This window comes from Centruroides sculpturatus, unplaced genomic scaffold, assembly GCF_000671375.1.
Source record: "Centruroides sculpturatus isolate CEXI.00-Female unplaced genomic scaffold, Cexi_2.0 scaffold60, whole genome shotgun sequence".
In the NCBI taxonomy this organism is placed as follows: domain Eukaryota; kingdom Metazoa; phylum Arthropoda; class Arachnida; order Scorpiones; family Buthidae; genus Centruroides; species Centruroides sculpturatus.
The window spans coordinates 1,259,139-1,279,550 of record NW_019384349.1 but is presented as its reverse complement, the minus strand read 5'-3'; the positions used below and the strand labels follow the sequence as shown (position 1 = coordinate 1,279,550).

Below are 20,412 nucleotides of genomic sequence, written 5' to 3'. Positions count from 1 at the left end.
TTTATATTCAATCGTATATTATATAAAATCGCAGAAGTCATTTCAATACATGCATAAATTACATTTCCTAAAAATAAATTATTATAATTAACAATAAAGAAAATTTAAATTATTCTACAATAATTTCTAACAAAATTTAATGGGATATTTGTTGCGATAATCTTCAGCAATTTTTTCAAAATTTGGTTCCCGCGTTATTAAATAGAGATTATAATTGTGTACTGACCTTAAAAGTAATGGCTGCTAATTTATAATGTGAAGAACAATACATGAATCTTTCAATTTTTGTAACAAATGTAACGTCTAAATTTGCTAAATATCAAGTAATGCATGCATGCAGTGACACGCATTGCATGGTGGGGGTACGATCCAGGCCTCGTTATTCCTAATACCAGTAGTCCAGTAAAACCAAGAAAAGCCCCAATCTTATCGAGCAATAATTATAAAATAGAAAAAACAAATTTTTTCTATTCTATAATTAATGCTCGGTTAAACCGTAATTTTACTCGATACATGTTCACTTGGCGCTAATGGCAGAAATAGACACGCAAATCAAGTGGATAAACAAGTTGTTTAGACTGTTAAAAGGGAAATCGGTGTTCACACTGGGATATTTTATAGCAAGTTTTTGATGTTTATTGTTTCTTGTGTTAATAATTTACTGCAAATTGATTAACATACGCCATTTTATAGTGAAAATTAGATGTACCCCTTCGATTTACGCTCGTACCCCTAGGGGTACATGTACCCCCGGTTGAGAACCACTGATATATAACAAACAATGACGAAATCCTAACGGTTTCTTTACAATTATCGTTGAATAATTCATTCATTTTCTCATTTGTCTAGAAAAAGAAGGAAGCAGTTTTCAGTTTTCAATAAAATCGGAATTCCCGGGCCTCAACCAAACATATTTTTTGGAAATTTGTTGGAATTATTTTTAAAGGTAAATTCTAAATACATTCTAAATTTAGCGTTATACAGATAATTATAATTTGTTTTTATAGGGACCTTTACGGACCCACAAAGAGTGGATTTCCAAATATGGCAAAGTTCTAGGGTAAGACAGCTTTATCCTTTTAAATTACAATAAAACAAATATTGTAAAATTAATATAATTTCAGATATTATTATGGCACGACTCCGGTTTTGTTTGTTACAGACACCGAATTATTGAAAAATGTTCAAATCAAAGATTTCCATAATTTTTCAGATCGACCGGTGAGCAAAGTTTAGTTTAATTAATATAGAATATTACTCTACACATTATGTACAAGTGAAAAAATATTTTAGAGTCTCCATGCAGAAAGCAACAAGGTGTCTTCAAATCGATTAGCTTATCATTTAATTAGTTTGAAAGGTGCAAAATGGAAGCAGATGAGAAGCGTAGTTACACCTTCTTTTACCACAAGCAAGATGAAACTGGTATAAAAGTATAAAATCGTTATAATTTATACTATAGCAAGTATATATAATCATATATAACATTTAATATTATGCATTAGATGTCGCCCATTNATAGCAAGTATATATAATCATATATAACATTTAATATTATGAATTAGATGTCGCCCATTATAAACGATGCCATTGAACTTCTGTTAAACAATTTTGAGAAATTTTGTGAATCGGGAGAAGCATTTGAATCCTATGCTCTATATCAAAGGCTGACCATGGATGTAATTGTCAGAACGGCCTTTGGTTTTCAGTCCGATATTCAGATAAATCCCAAAAGTTCTCTTTATAAATTGTCCAATATTTTAATTCATGCACCCTTTAAACATTTGTTTATACTCTTTACAAGTGAGTCATTTTTATTTTATATAAATCAAACTTTAATAAATAAATTTCTAAAAGAATTCGTATTAATATATCATAAATTTTTCAAATGCTTATTATAGCTTTTATTTTTTAAAATATTTTTATGTTACGCAGATTGGATACAATGTAAACCGTCTGTTGATATTATAAATTGTAATTAGCTTTGAATCAGTTACAAATGTGAAATAATCGCAGACAATTAAAAGAAAATAAGTTTAAAAACAATAATTAAATTCAATTTTAAATCTTTCGCAATAATATTTTAATATAAATTTTGTAGTTTAATATACCTTAAGTTTTCATTTTAATATTTATCAAGGATATCTTTGTTTATACTTATTTTTCATTAGGATCTTTTGAGTTTCTCCAACCGTTTTTTCGACTTGTTCGCATCATTTTTGGTGCGATAATCAACAGAGGTAGAAATCCTCTCAAGGAATTGTTAGATAATTGTGAAGCCATCATCAACTCTCGCAAGAAAGATCCCACAGTAAAGATACGAATTTCATACTTATTTAATATTCATTTAATATTAATATCAATATTTAATATCAATACACTGAATAGTTATGAAATTACTTTCTCTGGAAAGAAAAACGGATAAAGACATCGCTGTAGACATTAGCAAATACAGTACTACTAATAGTAAATACTGTAGTGCTTATCTAGAAATATGTTGAAGCTGTTTATCAAAGAGGAAGCTAGTTTAAAGTTTTATCACCAGGGAAATAAATGGCATTGGAAACATAATCTAAAACACTGAAATCAAAATTTCATGTTACTGATTTCACGAATATGTTATTGAAGCCACTGCTCAATGTGTTAGCCATCACTAAGGCTGACATGATGAAATAATGAACTATATGAGCAACTGATTTGTACATTGCCTTTTGTTAGCGTAAGTGCATGAATTTCACCATTTTCATTGATGTAATTTGAAACCGAAAAACAGCAGTACTGGACGTTCTGTTTAATGTTTATTATCATATCCACAGACGAGTATACGCCGTCGTCATACGCTGTCTTTCCGCAATCGCAATGATTGTAGTAGCAGGGACTGAAGAAAATTTAAAAAATACTTTATTGTTGCACGCAGCAGTTCCTTTACCTTTTGACCATATTCAAAGGTATATTCCCCTTTATGCAAAGACAGAATCAAATGCACGAAATTATGGTCCATGCTTTTATTCTCAGCATGTCGTTTCTACTGACAGACAGAATATTGAATAGCTGCTGCAATATCATATTTGTGAAATCGATTTTAATCTGTTTTTTCTTCTTTTTTTTTTGGTCTTGCTTATTTTCCTAGTAACAAAATTTGATCTAATTTTCACATTAAAATGCTTCTGCGTATTATAAATAAGCCACCTGTCAACTTTGCAGCGATATCTCTCCTCGGTTTACCTAGAAGAGACTGCAATTTAAAGAAACGTGTCTTTTAATCACTTAATACATTACTTTTCGCGTATACAGAAAAGACGAACAGATTTTCTCCAGTTGATGATCGATGCCCGAATCGAAGACAAAGCCAACATTGATTATCAATCACTAGCTGCTAGCGAAAGCGTCGACAAAGAAAGTAACGAGAAAGAATTAATTAACGGTATTTCCTGTATTAAGAACACAAATATCCAATGAAACTTTGTTCCTTCTAAACTGGTATTTTCATTTGTAGGCACTTCCAACTCTAGATCATTGACCATGGACGAAATGGTAGGAAATGCATTCGTATTCCTTCTTGCTGGGTATGAAAAATTCAATATGATTGACTTGTTTATGTTAATTTGGAGTGTTTATTTACAAACATTTAACAAATGTTAGGTTCGAAACTACAAGTACAGCTTTATCTTACTGCTCTCTGATGCTGGCTAATTTTCCGGAAGTTCAAGAGAAGATTAGAAAAGAAGTAAATGCTCTGATGGAAGAAGAGGTAAATGATCCTCAATGTTTGGATTATTTATCCTGTCGTTTTCTGTATAATATAAATAATGTTTATACAGGAAGAATTAGATTACGGTTCAGTACAGAAATTGCAATATTTGGATCAAGTACTCAAGGAGACACTTCGTTTGTATCCGCCTATTTATTTGTGAGTAGATTTTTTTTTTACAGAAATAATAAAAGTTCACAAATTATTTGATAACAGTATTCTAGACTTGGCATATAAAATAATTGTATGCAAAACAGTTTAATATCAACACAAGTTTATTTGTAACATTTAAAATTACATCAATTGTAATAATAGAAAGTAGTAAAATATTACAGAATATAAAATATTGTGGAGCTAAAGATTTGCATAGAAAACTGTTTATCAAATAATAGTTATAAATTAATAATTTAAAAGCAAACATAAACACATATTATACAGACAGCTTCTTTCCTTTGATATAACTCCACTCTATTTAAGTCTACTTCGACTATGTAAATCGGAGTTATAGAAAGTTAGATTAAACAAAATAAAATTTTATATATTAAACAACAAAATAAATTGTATCAATAATACAAGTTATATTAATAATACGTTCGTTATAAATTCATTCAAAGCAATATTTTCTACAAACTTTGAACTTTTCTCAGATTTGTAAACAGAGAAGCTTCCGATAATGTTCAATACGAAAATATATTTATTCCGAAAGGAATGTCTATTCAAGTTCCAGTTTACTGGTTACATCGCGATCCGAATAACTGGGAAAATCCCGAAGAATTTCGTCCAGAAAGGTAAAATATAAGATTTAAATATCTATTGTGTTAGTTTATTAACACACTTTGCACGCTGGTGTTACAGGTTTGCTCCAGAGAATGCAAACAAACACAATCCTCTTTCGTGGCAACCGTTTGGAGCGGGACCCAGAAACTGCGTGGGAATGAGATTCGCAATGATGGAAGCCAAATTAGTTTTGGCTCGGCTATTACAAAAATACCGTGTATTGCCGTGTGAAAAAACCGACAAGGTAATTGATTTTTGAGTGCCATAGTCAGATTATAATAATAACTTAATTTAATAATTTATATGATGATTAATTTTGTATTTTTTTTAGCATCCCATTCAGTTGAAACCTTCGCCGATTGCCGTTAGACCGAAGTATGGAGCTTATGTTAAATTAGAGCGTTGCTGATTATTCTATATTGTTATGGAATTATCAAAACATTTTGCCAATTAAAATGTTTTTTGTTAAATATGTGAATAATTTGCTACTAAATTTGAAAAGTTTATAAATAAAATAAATATAAAGAAAAAACATTTTGAATTTTTCTAATCATTTACAAATTGTGTAAATTCAGAGTTACATGAATATGGGAAATTGAGGAATATTTTTTCTACATGTTAACCCAACATTACATGTTGGGTTATCTGTTATAAATCTGTTATAAGAGCTATTTGTTTTATTATTTTCCTTTAACTTTTAAAGGTAAGTTGAATGTATACGGTTGATAACGTGACGTACTAGATTAGGAAATCACCTTTGAACGTGTCGAAAATATCGGTGACGTGTTGCAACGTCACGATACAATAGGTTCTACATTGATTTCTTCAATGAAAATACTTAATTTTAATATAAAATACTAAATGATATTTTAAAATAATATGTTAAACTGAAATTTTCTTCGTCTACGTTCTCATCCTCACTACTTTTGAAGTACAGGTCGAGTACCTGAACTTCGAAAGAGTATCAAGTTGTTTAAAATATATTATGCATTGTATATCTGCTATAAGCTGTTTATTATGTTTATAATAAGAACTTGTTATCAGGATTGGAAATTTATGTTTTTCTGAAATAAAACAATAATACACGTTTTATTTAGAAACCTTTATTTTTTTGTGTTAAAAACAGTTTAATATTATGAAGAAGCAGCACGCTGGGTACTACTATCAAATCCATCCAATACAAGCGAGCCATAGATGGGTTTGACAGTTTTAAGTTTTAATGTCTAAACGCTGAGTTTTTGGGTTATTGGAATATTGGAAACTTGGGGGAGCGATCGCCCCCATCTCCATACTGAATCTGCGCCTGCAACACAGCTAATGTATTGTAATATTACTTGAATGGAAAAAAAGAAAAACATTATTATCGTTGTTACTTGTTAAGTGAAAAACGAGTGCAGGAAGACGGCTTGATAATATCTGGAACCAGTACAAACGAATTTCTGGATATCCATGAAAACCAGCATGCAGGATGCAATGCAAAATATGTACGAAAGAAATGGCTGGATTAGTCACTCGTGTGAAAAAACGTATTGAAGATAACCACCTACAGGATGATATACAGGAATTGAACAGGTGGGTGAGTATTTTGAACCATTATAAGTTTTAAAATTTTCTATAACTTGCTGTAAAGTTTTACATGGCTAGACAGCGGACATACAGGCCCTTAAAAGTGGCGTTTTAGGCGCTGAAAATAAGCTCTTAAATTGAGACTTTTAGGCTTTATAAACAAAAAAAAAAAAAAAAAAAAGCGGTTAAAACGACTATCTGTACAAACACACCATCATTGTTCATAGATATATGTATTACAAATCTAATTGTTTAATCTTAACGCCATTTCTATCACAACGAACGAGTCAAATCTCTGAACAACGGCCACTGACGGAAATGTAAAAATTGGCCACTGTTGAAAGGTGACCGTTATGGCCATTAGAGATTCAACTGTATTTGGAAAAGAAAATCATTTTAAATTTATAATTTTAATATGCTAAATTTTATTACACAGAGTGTAAGCATTGTATCAAATAAACCATTTATCTATATGAGATACAAATTCTTATGATTTTTTACAGAAAACAATTCAATTTTCAAGAAACAAACCATGGAAATCAGCAGGTATAATGGATCCAGTCATAAAATCTACTCTGGCTACTTCATTAAAGTTCTGTGCATCCAAAATTACAAGAGAAACTTTTTCTTCGTTGTCATCGTGTAACACTGAAAATAATATCACTCCTTCGTCTTCCACAAGAGAATTTGGTTTCTGAACAAAGACTGCCTCTGAAGGAGATGTATTAGGTTCGTTCCATTTCAGTATTGACTTGTTCTTAACATCTACTTTGATCAAACATCTCTCTTCAATTGAAGCTACAAATCCGATTCCATAGAAGTATTGATAAGGTTTACCGTTATATACTTTATAATTGATGGTTGGTAATTCCATCATTGTGACTTCCTCGGGAGTTAGGCTTTCGTATTGGCACATGATTTTTCCATCTTTCTGAAGATACGCTTTTGCTTGCGAATATTCTAATTTAACTAAATTCTCTTCTGGATTAACCTTACCGGATTTCTGAATGTTTAATGGTAAAACAAATCGTCTTGCATGGCAACTATTGATAAATTGTTTGGCCTTTGTATTTTTATCGAAAATTAACGATTTAACAAAGTCGGCATTGTCGTAACAACAAATATCTAAAATAAGATGGTCATTTTCTTCATATGTGTTTATTTGATGAAAGAACATGAAAGCTTCCGTAGTATATATTGTCGGCAATCTCTCTCCCGTCTTAACATTTACAACATGAAAATAAGTATTTTCTTTCGGATAATAATGTAAACAATCATTATAACTTTTCATAGTTATGCCTCTAGTGGACATGGCAAGAAGTGACATCATATACGATTGTTCTACAAAAATTATATAATTTTCAGACATTCCAAAGCTATGTTGATAACTTAAATAAAATCGATACTTGGAAGGAATGGAACAGATAATGGAGGCCTCTTGAAACATATCTTTGTCATTTTCTTTTGCAGGAAACTTCAAGATATTGTACGTGGGATATCCACCAACACTTCCACTACCCACATTATACACTGATCCGTCAGGAGAGCAATGAGTATGAGCTGTTGCATTGAATACAGATAAGTATTTTGATAAGTCGACTTTGTCGAGTGTTTCTAGTGTCTTTACGTCTATCTTTCTAATATACTTAGTTTCTGTACAAGCATATATATCGTCTGCGTATTTAGTAAAATGTATGAGATCATTATCTGTCACTTCTGCAGGGGAAAATATGGAGGAAATTCTTTGGTAGAGAGTTTTACACGGATCGGGAAAAGCCGTGGTGCCAAATTCCGAAACCACTATTCTCTGTGCAGCCATATTTTTCTTGTAACTATCACTGTGTAGGAACCGATTCTGATAAGTAACGGATCCGTCGGCAATATTGAATTTATGCATGAGAGCCAAACCGTCGAAAACGTGTTTATATTTATCTTGTCCTACCTCGTAAGCTCCCCCGCCGTTTCTTATAAGGCAACCTTTCAGCCATGTTGGAATTTCACCCGTTACCGTCCCGTCGATTGGTTCAACGACGTCCTTCTTACACGATCTCTGTCCATAGAACGACATTTTGATGCTTTAAAGCCTGTCGAATGTGTGCCGTTAAATACATATATCGATATCGATACGAGTTAATCTACGCTCACGCCACATAGCTATTACCAAGGTTACACAGAGGAACGTGTCAACAAGGTCATTTTAATAGATAACAAGGCGACGTTTCCTACATTAATAACAGTAGAAATGGATTTTGAACACGTCTGAATTGCTGATAAATTTAGATATTTCGAAAAATATTTACGAACGGAAGATGCAACAGGCTGCAATCACTATAATCAGTCTGTCTATCTATATAAACGACTCAGCAAAATTTATATATTTATCATCCTCTTTTTTTCTATTTCTTTAAGACATCTGATATGTTGGTTAATTTATTAACTAAATANTAAACTCTCAATATAATCTAACTTAGACACTCGTGAAGATGGAGAGGTTGCATTACTCTTTATGTAAATTATACCATTTTTTAGTCCAAGTATTTAATATTTTCCCCTCCTTATTTAAAACTCTAGTTTTATATATACATATATATATATATATTTCTATCACATACGGTGTAAGATGATCATTTATATAAATTTTATGTTCTTCATTAATTATATTACATGAACTAGAAGTAATTTTGAGTTTATTTTCTTTAATTTTATCAGTAATTTTTTGCTTGGATGTAATATTTGCTAATTTCACTATAATCGGCTTTAATTTACATGTCATTGAATTTCTTTCACTTGAAAGGAGTTTAGGCCTATAGGCATTTACAATAGATAATTTATCAAATGTATTAATCACAAATGTCATAATAGTTATTTAATCTCGTGTAGGATATTTTTATACTTGTGAATTTTAATAACATAGTTAAAAATTTCAAACAATTGAGCAATTGTTTAACTAAGAATAACCTATAATATCTTATCGCGTTGATAAGAAATTAAATCAGTTCGAACAGACATTAATGCAGTATAAAAGTCATTTTCGTGTTGAATGTTTTTTCATATGTAAATTATCTGACCCATTTGTAGCATCTGAACATGACAAACTCAAAACAAAATAAAAGATTCTTTGAGAATTCCCACCCAAAATAAATTTATCTGTATTTTAATAATTATCTCTTGTCTGTTTTCTCAGACGTAAATGTAATCAGAGTTACAGAGTGGAAAAAATCGAAGCGATTACGAAACAAAAATTTTGCCTCTTGTTTATATCTGATTCTGCAGGCATTTTATTATACATTTATGCTCAAAATAAGCATAATCTTCCAGCAAGAATAAACATTGTCAAGATGAGCAAACGTTTCTAGATGATAAACACGCTATTGAAAGACTAGAATACAGTCTCAGAGAGATTTGCCCAGCATCTGAATATGCCACACAGCATCATATCCAGGCGTTGAGCAAGATTTCAAAGAACAGATGATGTCGGACCCCCAAGAGTTAATCTCTCTCAACAAGACCGCTATTTGACATTAACAACGCGACCTAACAGAAGAATATCTGGTACGACGTAGCTGTTATCTGATCAGCTGTCTAAAGCTACTGGTATTATCGTATTTTCATTACAAACTGTTTACAGGAGACTTCCGGAAAATGATATTTTTTGCCAAACCCTCATTATGTTGTGTTCCATTGATCTTGTGCACAGAAGCTCCCGTTCAAGACGTGTCAAGAAAATCGACACTGAACTTTGAATAAACGGACAATGTGCTCTTCATTGTCGAGTTTAGTTACAGTCTATAGAATGAATCTCGGGGGATTAGAATCTGTAGTGACAGGGAAACCTAAAACTACACGACGAAGAAGGGAAGAATAATTGTTTTATCACTATTATTATTTAATTTACCTTTTTTTGAATTTTTTACATACATATTTTATATTTAAAATATATTAACTTCTGAGAATGTATGAAAATTTCTATCAATGTAATTATAAAAGATGAAATTAACTCATTAAAACTTTGAAATATTCATTATCATGCTATGTAAGGTTACTGTTTAACGTACGTTATTTGGAATTTCACAGCAATTATATATATTTATATTATGATTATTCAAAAATATTTTTCCTAATCATATAAAGTATAAATCATTAATTTTTTGGATCTAATTTCGACAATTCGTTCTAAGAAAATCGTTGTTACGCCAGCAATTTCTATTTCCTACGAATTCAAAGATTTATAAGAATGATGAGGCATTTTATTATCACGATAACAATTAATATGCAGCTTCTTTACNACTTAAAACCACTTTCAGCCCCATATCTCCCACACCCTTATAGCTATCAAGACGCAACCCCCATAGTGCACAAATGGAAACTTGGGGCTACCACCACATACAAACAGCATTCATGTGCGATGTGTAGTTTTTGCGGAAAAGTGAAATATAGGGACACACACGTTTATTTATATATATATATATATTATGATTGATCAAAAATATTTTTCCTAATCATATAAAGTATAAATCATTAATTTTTTGGATCTAATTTCGACAATTCGTTCTAAGAAAATCGTTGTTACGCCAGCAATTTCTATTTCCTACGAATTCAAAGATTTATAAGAATGATGAGGCATTTTATTATCACGATAACAATTAATATGCAGCTTCTTTACGAAATGAACAATTCAGTGAGCGATAAGTAATCGTGCATTCACATTTTGTTGAGTTTAATTCACGAATGAATTCTTCAATATATACTTCAATTGATTAATTTGTATGTCGTTCTGTGTTTTAACTATATCGATAGGCAGACGTTTAATTTCTTGCCAAAATTCTACGTAGATCTTAAAATCTCCAATGATAAGTAATTTATAGTTCCTTAGTTTAGTAATATTGAAATGAATTATAAAAATTACTACATAGAAAAATAAACTGTAGTTTGAAGACGGAGATCGGTAAACAACCATAATGAAAATTTTATTGACAGATATTGTCATCACATCTATATACTCTTTAGTAAATGTCAAATTAGGTATTACATCATAAATCAAATCTTTATTTATATACAAAACTATACCTCCGTGTTGATTAGGTTGTCTTTCGATTTTTTCCACATTAAAATTATTTATTTTAAACGAAGTGTGGGTTTCTTTAGTCCATGTCTCACAAAAAGCCAGTACAGGTAACCCCCGTATAACACGGCACTTCTACAGCACGGATTCACTCTAACACGGTTCAAGAATTGGTACCATCCCCCGTATAACACGGCACTTCTATAGCACGGATTCACTCTGACACGGTTCGAGAATTGGGTAAAACCCTCGTACAACAGGAAATGTAATAAATTTTTACATACTTAAGTAATAATAGTTTACGAAAATTATTATTTTCGTGAACTATTAGTACTTAAGTATGTAAATTTNACTATACCTCCGTGTTGATTAGGTTGTCTTTCGATTTTTTCATATTAAAATTATTTATTTTAAACGAAGTGTGGGTTTCTTTAGTCCATGTCGCACAAAAAGCCAGTATTCCAAAATTACAATCATATCCAGATATAATATGATTTATCTCCTGATATTTACTATTTAAACATATTACATTACTATAAAACATATAGAGTCCGTCCCTATAAAAATTAATTATCTTATTATATTTTAATAAATCATCCATCAGGAAATTTACTCTCAATATACTCTAACTTAGACACTCGTGAAGATAGAGAAGTTGCATTACTCTTTATGTAAATTATACCATTTTTTAGTCCAAGTATTTAATATTTTCCCCTCCTTATTTAAAACTCTAGTTATATATATAGGCCTGTATATAAAAGGATTTCTATCACAAACGGTGTAAGATGATCATTTATATAAATTTTATGTTCTTCATTAATTATATTACATGCACTAGAAGTAATTTTGAGTTTATTTTCTTTAATTTTATCAGTAATTTTTTGCTTGGATGTAATATTTGCTAATTTCACTATAATCGGCTTTAATTTACATGTCATTGAATTTCTTTCACTTGAAAGGAGTTTAGGCCTATAGGCATTTACAATAGATAATTTATCAAATGTATTAATCACAAATGTCATAACCTTATAAACAATATCAATTAACTTTTCATTTAACAAAGTAAGAAGTCCAGCAATTTCTAAACTTGTATTATTAACATCTTGCTCCATAGACCTTAATTTTTCTTGTATTATATTTAATTCTCGTTTCATTGTAGAATTTTCTTGTTTTAAATCTGAAATTTCTTCAGAAAGACTTTTATTATTTATCTCCAGAGAGTTAAAACGGTCGGTAAAATTAACACCGTCAATAGAACAATAGAACTAGTAATTGATTGAAAAGTATAAAACAATAATTGCGTGCAGAAACAAAAATTTTATCAATGAACAATATATTAAAATATAAATTTTAAAGTGTCATTTGTGTCAAAATTATTCAATTTTTTCCCTTACTTTTCACGAGTATGATGTGAAATTTTCTAATGGTGAGAAAGAAATACTATATTTATTTTAATAAAAATTATAAAAATTTATCCTTGCATTCAAGAGATGTTATTAAATTCAAGAAATGCTTTAATGATTTTCTGCCATGTGTTAAGTTCTGAATACCCTAATTGTAGATTTACACGATAATCGGTTTACGTGGTTCGAATTAATAATACTAGAAATATGCAAGAAAATTTTAGTTTAACATATTATTTTAAAATATAATTTAATATTTTATATTAAAATTAACTATTTCCATTGAAAAAATCAATATAGAACCAACTGTATCGTGATGTTGCAATATGTCACTGCTACTATCGACACGTTCAAAGGGAATTTCCTAATCTAGTACGTCACGTTATCAATCGTATACATTCAACTTACCTTAACGTTTACAAATTTATTAAAAAATTCAAAATGTTTTTTTCTTTATATTTATTTTATTTATAAACTTCTCAAATTTAGCAACAAACTATTCATGGCCGAGTATTATTCATATCTTCAACAAAAAACATTTTAATTGGCAAAATGTTTTGATAATTCCATAACAGAATATAGAATGATCAGCAACGCTCTAATTTAACATAAGCTCCATACTTCGGCTTGATGGAAACCGGCGTAGGTTTCAACCGAATGGGATGCTAAAAAAAATACAAAATTAATCATCTTATAAATTATTAAATTAAGTTATTACAGTATTATAACCTGACTACAGCACTCAAAAATCAATTACCTTGTCGGTTTTTTCACACGGCAATATACGGTATTTTTGTAATAGCCGAGCCAAAACTAATTTGGCTTCCATCATTGCGAATCTCATTCCCACGCAGTTTCTGGGTCCCGCTCCAAACGGTTGCCACGAAAGAGGATTGTGTTTGTTTGCATTCTCTGGAGCAAACCTGTAACACCAGCGTGCAAAGTGTGTTAATAAACTAACACAATAGAGTATTTATAATTGATTTTGTATACTAGTATTTTCTATATATTAACAGGACTTATTATACTGGAAAATTATGCATGCAGATATCTAGTCTTACAGTTAAAAATAATGTTCTTTATTTAGTTCACCTGAAAAATATGGAACGCTTCACAATTTTGCGTGATGCGTTCCATATTTTTCATAATAAAAAACATTATTTTGAACTGTAAGACTAGATATCTGCATCCATAATTTTCCAGTATAATAAGTCCTGTTAATATATAGAAAGTTCTAGTATACAAAATCAATTATAAATAGTGAATAAGGACAAAAAGGCATAAAAATTAACACAATAGATATTTAAATCTTATATTTTACCTTTCTGGACGAAATTCTTCGGGATTTTCCCAATTATCCGGATCGCGATGTAACCAGTAAACTGGAACTTGAATAGACATTCCTTTCGGAATAAATATATTATCGTATTGAACATTATCGGAGGCTTCTCTGTTTACAAATCTGAGAAAAGTTCAAAGATGTAGTAAATATTCCTTTGAATAGATTTATAACGAACGTATTATTAATAGAACTTGTATTATTGATAAAATTTATTTTGTTGGTTAATATATAAAATTTTATTTTGTTTAATCTAACTTTCTGTAACTCCAATTTACATAGTCGGAGTAAACAGAGTGGTATTGAGTTATATCGATGTATAATATATTTTTAAATTTGGTTTTAAATTATTAATTTATAACTATTATTTTGATAAACAGTTTTCTACGCAAATCTTTAGCTCCACAATATTTTATATTCTGTAATATTTTACTACTTTCTATTATTACAACTGATGTAATTTTAAATGTTACAAATAAACTTGTGTTGATATTAAGCTGTTTTGCATACAATTATTTTATATGCCAAGTCTAGAATACTGTTATCAAATAATTTGTGAAGTTTTATTATTTCTGGGTAAATAAAACATAAACTACTCACAAATAAACAGGCGGATACAAACGAAGTGTCTCCTTGAGTACTTGATCCATATATTGCAATTTCTGTACTGAACCGTAATCTAATTCTTCCTGTATAAACATTATTTATATTTATTGAGAAAACGACAGCATAAATAATCCAATCATTGACGATCATTTACCCCTTCTTCCATCAGATCATTTACTTCTTTTCTAATCTTCTCTTGAACTTCCGGAAAATTAGCCAGCATCAGAGAGCAGTAAGATAAAGCTGTACTTGTAGTTTCGAACCTAACATTTGTTAAATGTTTCTAACTAAAACACTCCAAATTAACGTAAACAAGTCAATCATATTGAATTTTCTGAATTTTTCATACCCAGCAATAAGGAATAATAATGCATTTCCTACCATTTCGTCTATGGTCAATGATCTAGAGTTGGAAGTGCCTACAAATGAAAATACCAGTTTAGAAGGAATAAAGTTTTCATTGGATATTAATGTTCTTAATACAGGAAATACCGTTAATTAATTCTTTCTCGTTACTTTCTTTGTCGACGCTTTCGCTAGCAGCTAGAGATTGATAATCAATGTTGGCTTTATCTTCGATTCGGGCATCGATCATCAATTGGAGAAAATCTGTTCGTCTTTTCTGTATACACGAAAAGTAATGTATTAAGTAATTAAAGATACATTTCCCTACATTGGAGTCTCTTCTAGGTAGACGGAGGAGAGATATCGCTGCAAAGTTGTCAGGTGGCTTATGTAGAATACGCAGAAGCATTTTAATGAAAAATTAGATCAAATTTTGTTACTAGGAAAAAAAGAAGAAAAAAACAGATTAAAATCGATTTCACGAATATGATATTGCAGCAGCTACAGTACTCAATATTCTGTCTGTCAGTAGAAACGACATGCTGAGAATAAAAGCATGGACCATAATTTCGTGCATTTGATTCTGTCTTTGCAGAAACGGGAATATACCTTTGAATATGGTCAAAAAGTAAAGGAACTGCAGCGTGCAGCAATAAAGTATTTTTTAAATTGTCTTCAGTCCCTGCTACTACAATCATTGCAATTGCGGAAAGACAGCGAATGACGACGGCGTATACTCGTCTGTGGATATGATAGTGAACATCAAACAGAACGTCCAGTACTGCCGCACAAATCAGTTGCTCATGTTGTTCATCATTTCATCATGTCAGGTTTTGTGATGGCTAACACATTGAGCAGTGGTTTTAATAACATATTCGTGAAATAAGTAAACATGAAATTTTGATTTCCTTGTTTTAGATTGTGTTTCCATTGCCGTTTATTTCCCTGATGACAAAACTTTAAACTAGCTTCCTCTTTGATAAACAGCTTCAACATATTTCTAGATAAGTACTATCTACTAATGTCTACAGCGATGTCTCTATCCGTCTTTCCATCCAGAGAAAGTAATTTCATAACTATTCTATGCATTGAAATGAATATAAAATAAATATGAAATTTGTATCGTTACTGTAGGATTATTCTTGCGAGAGTAGATGATGGCTTCACAATTATCTAACAATTCATTCAAAGGATTTCTACCTCTGTTGATTATCGCACCAAAAATGATACGAACAAGTCGAAAAAACGGTTGGAGAAACTCAAAAGATCCTAACGAAAAATAAGTATAATAAACGAAGATATCCTTGATAAATATTAAAATGAAAACTTAAGGTACATTAAGCTACAATATTTATCATATATTAATACTTGAAGCGTGCAATAACATAATGTTGTAAATGCCATTTTTCTCTACATACGGTTTAATGAAGTATTAAATTCTAAATGCATTGTTTTCTTCCACAAAAGAATATTGGCGATATTGGCACTATAAGTGGCTGTATTTTGGAGATGAATTCGTGTGAGTGCCATTTAAGGCGCCAGAGTGCAAGTCACTTGACTTTTGGTGTTTAAAACGTTACGGCTTATACTTACGTCGATTTGATTTTCCAGAAAATTTGTAACCTAGTAAGTTTTATCATTATATCGTAAAATTCAAATGAATTCATTTATTCAAAAAAGTTTCTTTTACCTCTCCTGAAAAGTTTCTTTTTTGGCATTTACAACATTATGGTATTACACGCTTCACTTATTCTTTTAGAAATTTATTTATGGAAGTTTGATTTATATAAAATAAAAATGACTCACTTGTAAAGAGTAGAAACAAATGTTTAAAGGGTGCATTCATAAAAATCTTGCACAATTTATAAAGAGAACTTTTGGGATTTATCTGAATATCGGTCTGGAAACCAAAGGCAGTTCTGACAATTACATCCATGGTCAGCCTTTGGTACAGAACATAGGAATCAAACGCTTCTTTCGAGACACATAATTTGTCACAATTGTTTAACAGAAGTTCAATGGCATCGTTTATAATGGGCGACATCTAATGCATAATATTAAATGTTATATATGATTATATATACTTGCTATAGTATAAATTATAACGATTTTATACTTTTATACCAGTTTCATCTTGCTTGTGGTAAAAGAAGGTGTAACTACGCTTCTCATCTGCTTCCATTTTGCACCTTTCAAATTAAGTAAATTATGAGCTAATCGATTTGAAAGTTGCTCTTTGCTTTCTGTATGGAGAATCTAAAAATTTTTTCACTTGTACAGAATCTTTAGAGTACTATTCTATGTTAAAATAAACTTTCCTCACCGCTCGATCTGAAAAATTATGGAAATCTTTGATTTGAATATTTTTCAATAATTCCGTGTCTGTAACAAACAAAACCGGAGTCGTGCCATAATAATATCTGAAATTATATTAATTTATAATATTTATATTTATTATAATAAACAATAAACAAGGATAAAGCTGTCTTACCCTAGAACTTTGCCATATTTGGAAATCCACTCTTTGTGGGTCCGTAAAGGTCCCTATAAAAACAAATTATAATTATCTTCATAACGTTAAATTTAAAATGTATTTAAAATTTACCTTTAAAAATATTTCCAACGAATTTCCAAAAAATATGTTTGGTTGAGGCCCGGGAATTCCGATTTTATTGAAAACTGAAAACTGCTTCCTTCTTTTTCTAGACAAATGAGAAAATGAATAAATTATTCAACGATAATTGTAAAGAAACCGGTAGGATTTCTTCATTGTTTGTTATATATTATAAGAATTTTTTATTATACCAGTTAATAACAATTTCACAAATAATTTTATATGAAATATTTGTAAACATTTCTGAATAAATTTTAAATAAAACTTCATAGAATATTCTTTAATAAATGTTTAATAAAATGAGATTGTGTAAATCAGAACACATTTTATAAGAGTATAAAATCTTTATAATGTTTGCCGTATTCTTTTGATATGTGTACAAACTATAATACTTTTTAAAAATAATAATAAAAGAAAAAGTTTATTAAAATATACATGTGTAAAAACAGTTTTGTTTGATCAAAACACCGTTATTTTGATATAATATTGCACACAGTTCCTACCCTTTATCGATTTCATTGTATTCTTTTGTTTATGTACAGATAAAAAATGAAAAATAAAAAAAAACATTATAATTATAAGCTGATTAGAATACCATTTGATTACAGCAAGCCAATAACACAGGTCGTTTTAAACGAAACGGGCTACCTCATTGGCGTTTAGTATCAACATTAAAACTATCGCACCTAGCAACTACAGTATTAAAATCGTATTACCAAGCAATATTAAAAATGAATAAATATTGAACTCACAATTAAAATCTATTAAAATTTCATTTCATTGGGAACAATTACTATATGTAATTTAAATGAAACCATAAAAACATCTCAGACATTATAACATTATATAAATAATTTACAAAATTTAAGATAATCTAATGATAAAAGTATTGACACACCAGTCTAAACTGTTTGACTTTCAATAGAACGACATAGTATCTTGATTTTTATATTAAAACTAAAGAAAAATTATTTAATGCTTTCGGCTGAATATTTCGTATTATTGCTTAGAAATTAATTAATTAAAATTTGTACTACTTACTGATACCATAAATACAACAAAATGGAGAAAACTGGTAAAAATATTTGCAAAAACATTACGAGACAGAAGAGAAAGTAGGTAGAGTGTTGAGTAACTTGTTAAAGTTTAGTCTTTTATCAAATGAAGTGACCTTCATAATTTATACCATTTTTTTTTGCTTACAGATAACGTAATGAATTACGCTGCAGTTTTGTATTATTTATCAATGACGAATAATTATTATCGTACAGTCGACCCCCTATAACGCGGTAGATACGTTCCGCTTTACAAGGATTTCACGTTGTAGGAATCCTTAAATATATGAGCCAATCACAGCCCGGCACGTGTGAAGTTTACGGACTACGGCTGTTTGAAAGGTTTTCTTCCATAAAATTAATCGATTCTAGAGTAATTTCACTTGACATTTCCAAAACATGTATAATTTTTTGGGAATAATCTGTATAAACTATGCTATAAACGAAAAATTGTAGGATTACTTGCCGAGTGTGCACCGTTCGACGGCGCCATTGCTTAAGCTTGTTTTCGTAGGGAGCAGCGCACCAAACGGCGGGCGCGTTTTCTGATAAGTTATTTTTCTCAGTGGCGTACCGAAGGGGGGCGGTAGGGGCGGCACTTTTTAGGAGGCGGCAAAATTTCACAATAAATAATAATAATATCTTGTAAAAATTTGAAACATCGTAATCCATACTTGCATCGCGCCTATAGTCCGGACAGTCCGGGAATTGGCTCGCCGGGTGAACTAGTAACTTCGTCCCAGGAATTCCTGCGTAACCTGTTGATCTTTTTTTTTATTTTTTATTTTTTGCTTGTATGATTCATTCGCGTTCATATACACCAGTAATATCCAATAGAACTATTTTAAACAGGTCGCTGCGCTGCCACCGAATTTTTCATTGCTTCTTCTGTGACAAAACTGAATTTTGGTCTTTTAAATTGAAATACCTAAATAAGGGGGGCCGAAATTTTCCTCTGCCCCGGGCGGCTGACACCCACGGTACGCCACGGTACGCCACGGTCGTTGAACTTTGGAGACATCATTAATAGAAATAATTTTTATGGCGTTAAATAAGAAATGTATAAAATTACAGTACCTAATTTATATACTGTACAGACAATAGTAAACTCAACTTACCCGCCTAAACTCTCCGTAGCGTGTAAGTAGTTCGGCTGCTCGTCCACTATTGGTCCAGATTTGACCAATCCTGTCGCGACACGAGTCTGCGATGACGTTTTATCGCATTTTATGAGTCTCTTTTAGCGTCTTTATACGAATACGGTCGCAATTTTTTCGCCGCGATATACGAATCTGCATTATATGAACCCGCGTTATAGGGAATCGACTGTATTTCATAAATGATGAAACACTTTTAATATTAAATTTACATATAATGGATTTGGTAGGTAGCAAAGGAACTTAGAAAACTTACTTTGTTACCTATGAAACATGACCCTTCAGGGTAATACTTTGAAGTGTCATATTTGATAGCCGTGTAAAAATGCCTTGTGTAATGCTCTATTACCCGATATACTGAGTAACGTGGCCACATTGTATGGCTAGAAGATATTTTGAAAATTACAGGGCGCAATTTCTATGAAAGTGACGTGTTTATTAAACATTTAAGTACTGTACAGTAGACCCCCCTATAACGCTTAGATACGTTCCACGCTAATCGAATTTTACGTTGTAGGAATGATTAAATACATGAGCCAATCGCAGCCCGATAGGTGTGAACTTTACGGACTAAGGCTGTTTGAAAGGTTTTCTTCTATAAAATTAACCGATTCTAGACTAATTCCACTCAACATTTCCAAAACACGTATAATTTTTTGGGAATAATCTGTATAAACTATGCTATAAACAAAAAATTATAGGATTACTTACCGAGTGTGCACCATTCGACTACGCCC

The 20,412-nt window shown here is 30.7% G+C and overlaps 3 protein-coding genes and 1 long non-coding RNA gene across 5 annotated transcripts in view; 2 read left to right on the top strand and 2 right to left on the bottom strand.

Annotated features, from left to right (window-relative positions):
* The first annotated feature begins 181 nt into the window (after positions 1-181).
* On the top strand, positions 182-1,041 carry LOC111637321. The gene is made up of 3 exons (XR_002758671.1): positions 182-233; positions 850-946; positions 1,008-1,041. It is a non-coding gene; the product is annotated as an uncharacterized LOC111637321 (long non-coding RNA).
* An 85-nt stretch (positions 1,042-1,126) lies between these two features.
* Positions 1,127-5,281, top strand: LOC111637287 (cytochrome P450 3A19-like). Of its 2 annotated transcripts, XM_023382765.1 has the most exons (11): positions 1,127-1,221; positions 1,294-1,433; positions 1,566-1,803; positions 2,172-2,311; positions 3,295-3,424; positions 3,497-3,566; positions 3,643-3,751; positions 3,822-3,910; positions 4,399-4,539; positions 4,607-4,772; positions 4,860-5,281. In XM_023382765.1, the coding sequence occupies exons 2-11, from the start codon at positions 1,368-1,370 to the stop codon at positions 4,935-4,937; spliced, it is 1,227 nt and encodes a 408-aa protein (XP_023238533.1). In that variant the 5' UTR covers positions 1,127-1,221; positions 1,294-1,367; the 3' UTR covers positions 4,938-5,281. The 2 variants fall into 2 exon arrangements, with proteins under 2 accessions (XP_023238533.1, XP_023238539.1); XM_023382771.1 differs by lacking the exons at positions 1,127-1,221; positions 1,294-1,433 and adding an exon at positions 1,488-1,505 and having other exon boundaries at positions 4,860-5,279.
* A 1,204-nt stretch (positions 5,282-6,485) lies between these two features.
* On the bottom strand, positions 6,486-8,273 carry LOC111637280 (beta,beta-carotene 9',10'-oxygenase-like). Its single transcript, XM_023382754.1, has one exon. It carries the CDS (start codon positions 8,160-8,162, stop codon positions 6,606-6,608), a length of 1,557 nt encoding a protein of 518 aa, XP_023238522.1. The 5' UTR covers positions 8,163-8,273; the 3' UTR covers positions 6,486-6,605.
* Positions 8,274-13,146: 4,873 nt separating this feature from the next.
* LOC111637066 overlaps positions 13,147-20,412 on the bottom strand; it is a 16,070-nt gene continuing 8,804 nt past the window's right edge. Inside the window, exons 15-28 of the mRNA XM_023382479.1 lie at positions 18,505-18,602; positions 17,455-17,551; positions 17,341-17,393; positions 17,173-17,269; positions 16,974-17,105; positions 16,656-16,893; positions 15,979-16,118; positions 14,997-15,126; positions 14,854-14,923; positions 14,659-14,767; positions 14,499-14,587; positions 13,881-14,021; positions 13,317-13,482; positions 13,147-13,224 (exon numbers count right to left, since the gene is read on the bottom strand). Coding sequence (XP_023238247.1) covers positions 13,147-13,224; positions 13,317-13,482; positions 13,881-14,021; positions 14,499-14,587; positions 14,659-14,767; positions 14,854-14,923; positions 14,997-15,126; positions 15,979-16,118; positions 16,656-16,893; positions 16,974-17,105; positions 17,173-17,269; positions 17,341-17,393; positions 17,455-17,551; positions 18,505-18,602 — 1,638 coding nt within the window. The remainder of the gene's footprint in view (positions 13,225-13,316; positions 13,483-13,880; positions 14,022-14,498; positions 14,588-14,658; positions 14,768-14,853; positions 14,924-14,996; positions 15,127-15,978; positions 16,119-16,655; positions 16,894-16,973; positions 17,106-17,172; positions 17,270-17,340; positions 17,394-17,454; positions 17,552-18,504; positions 18,603-20,412) is intronic.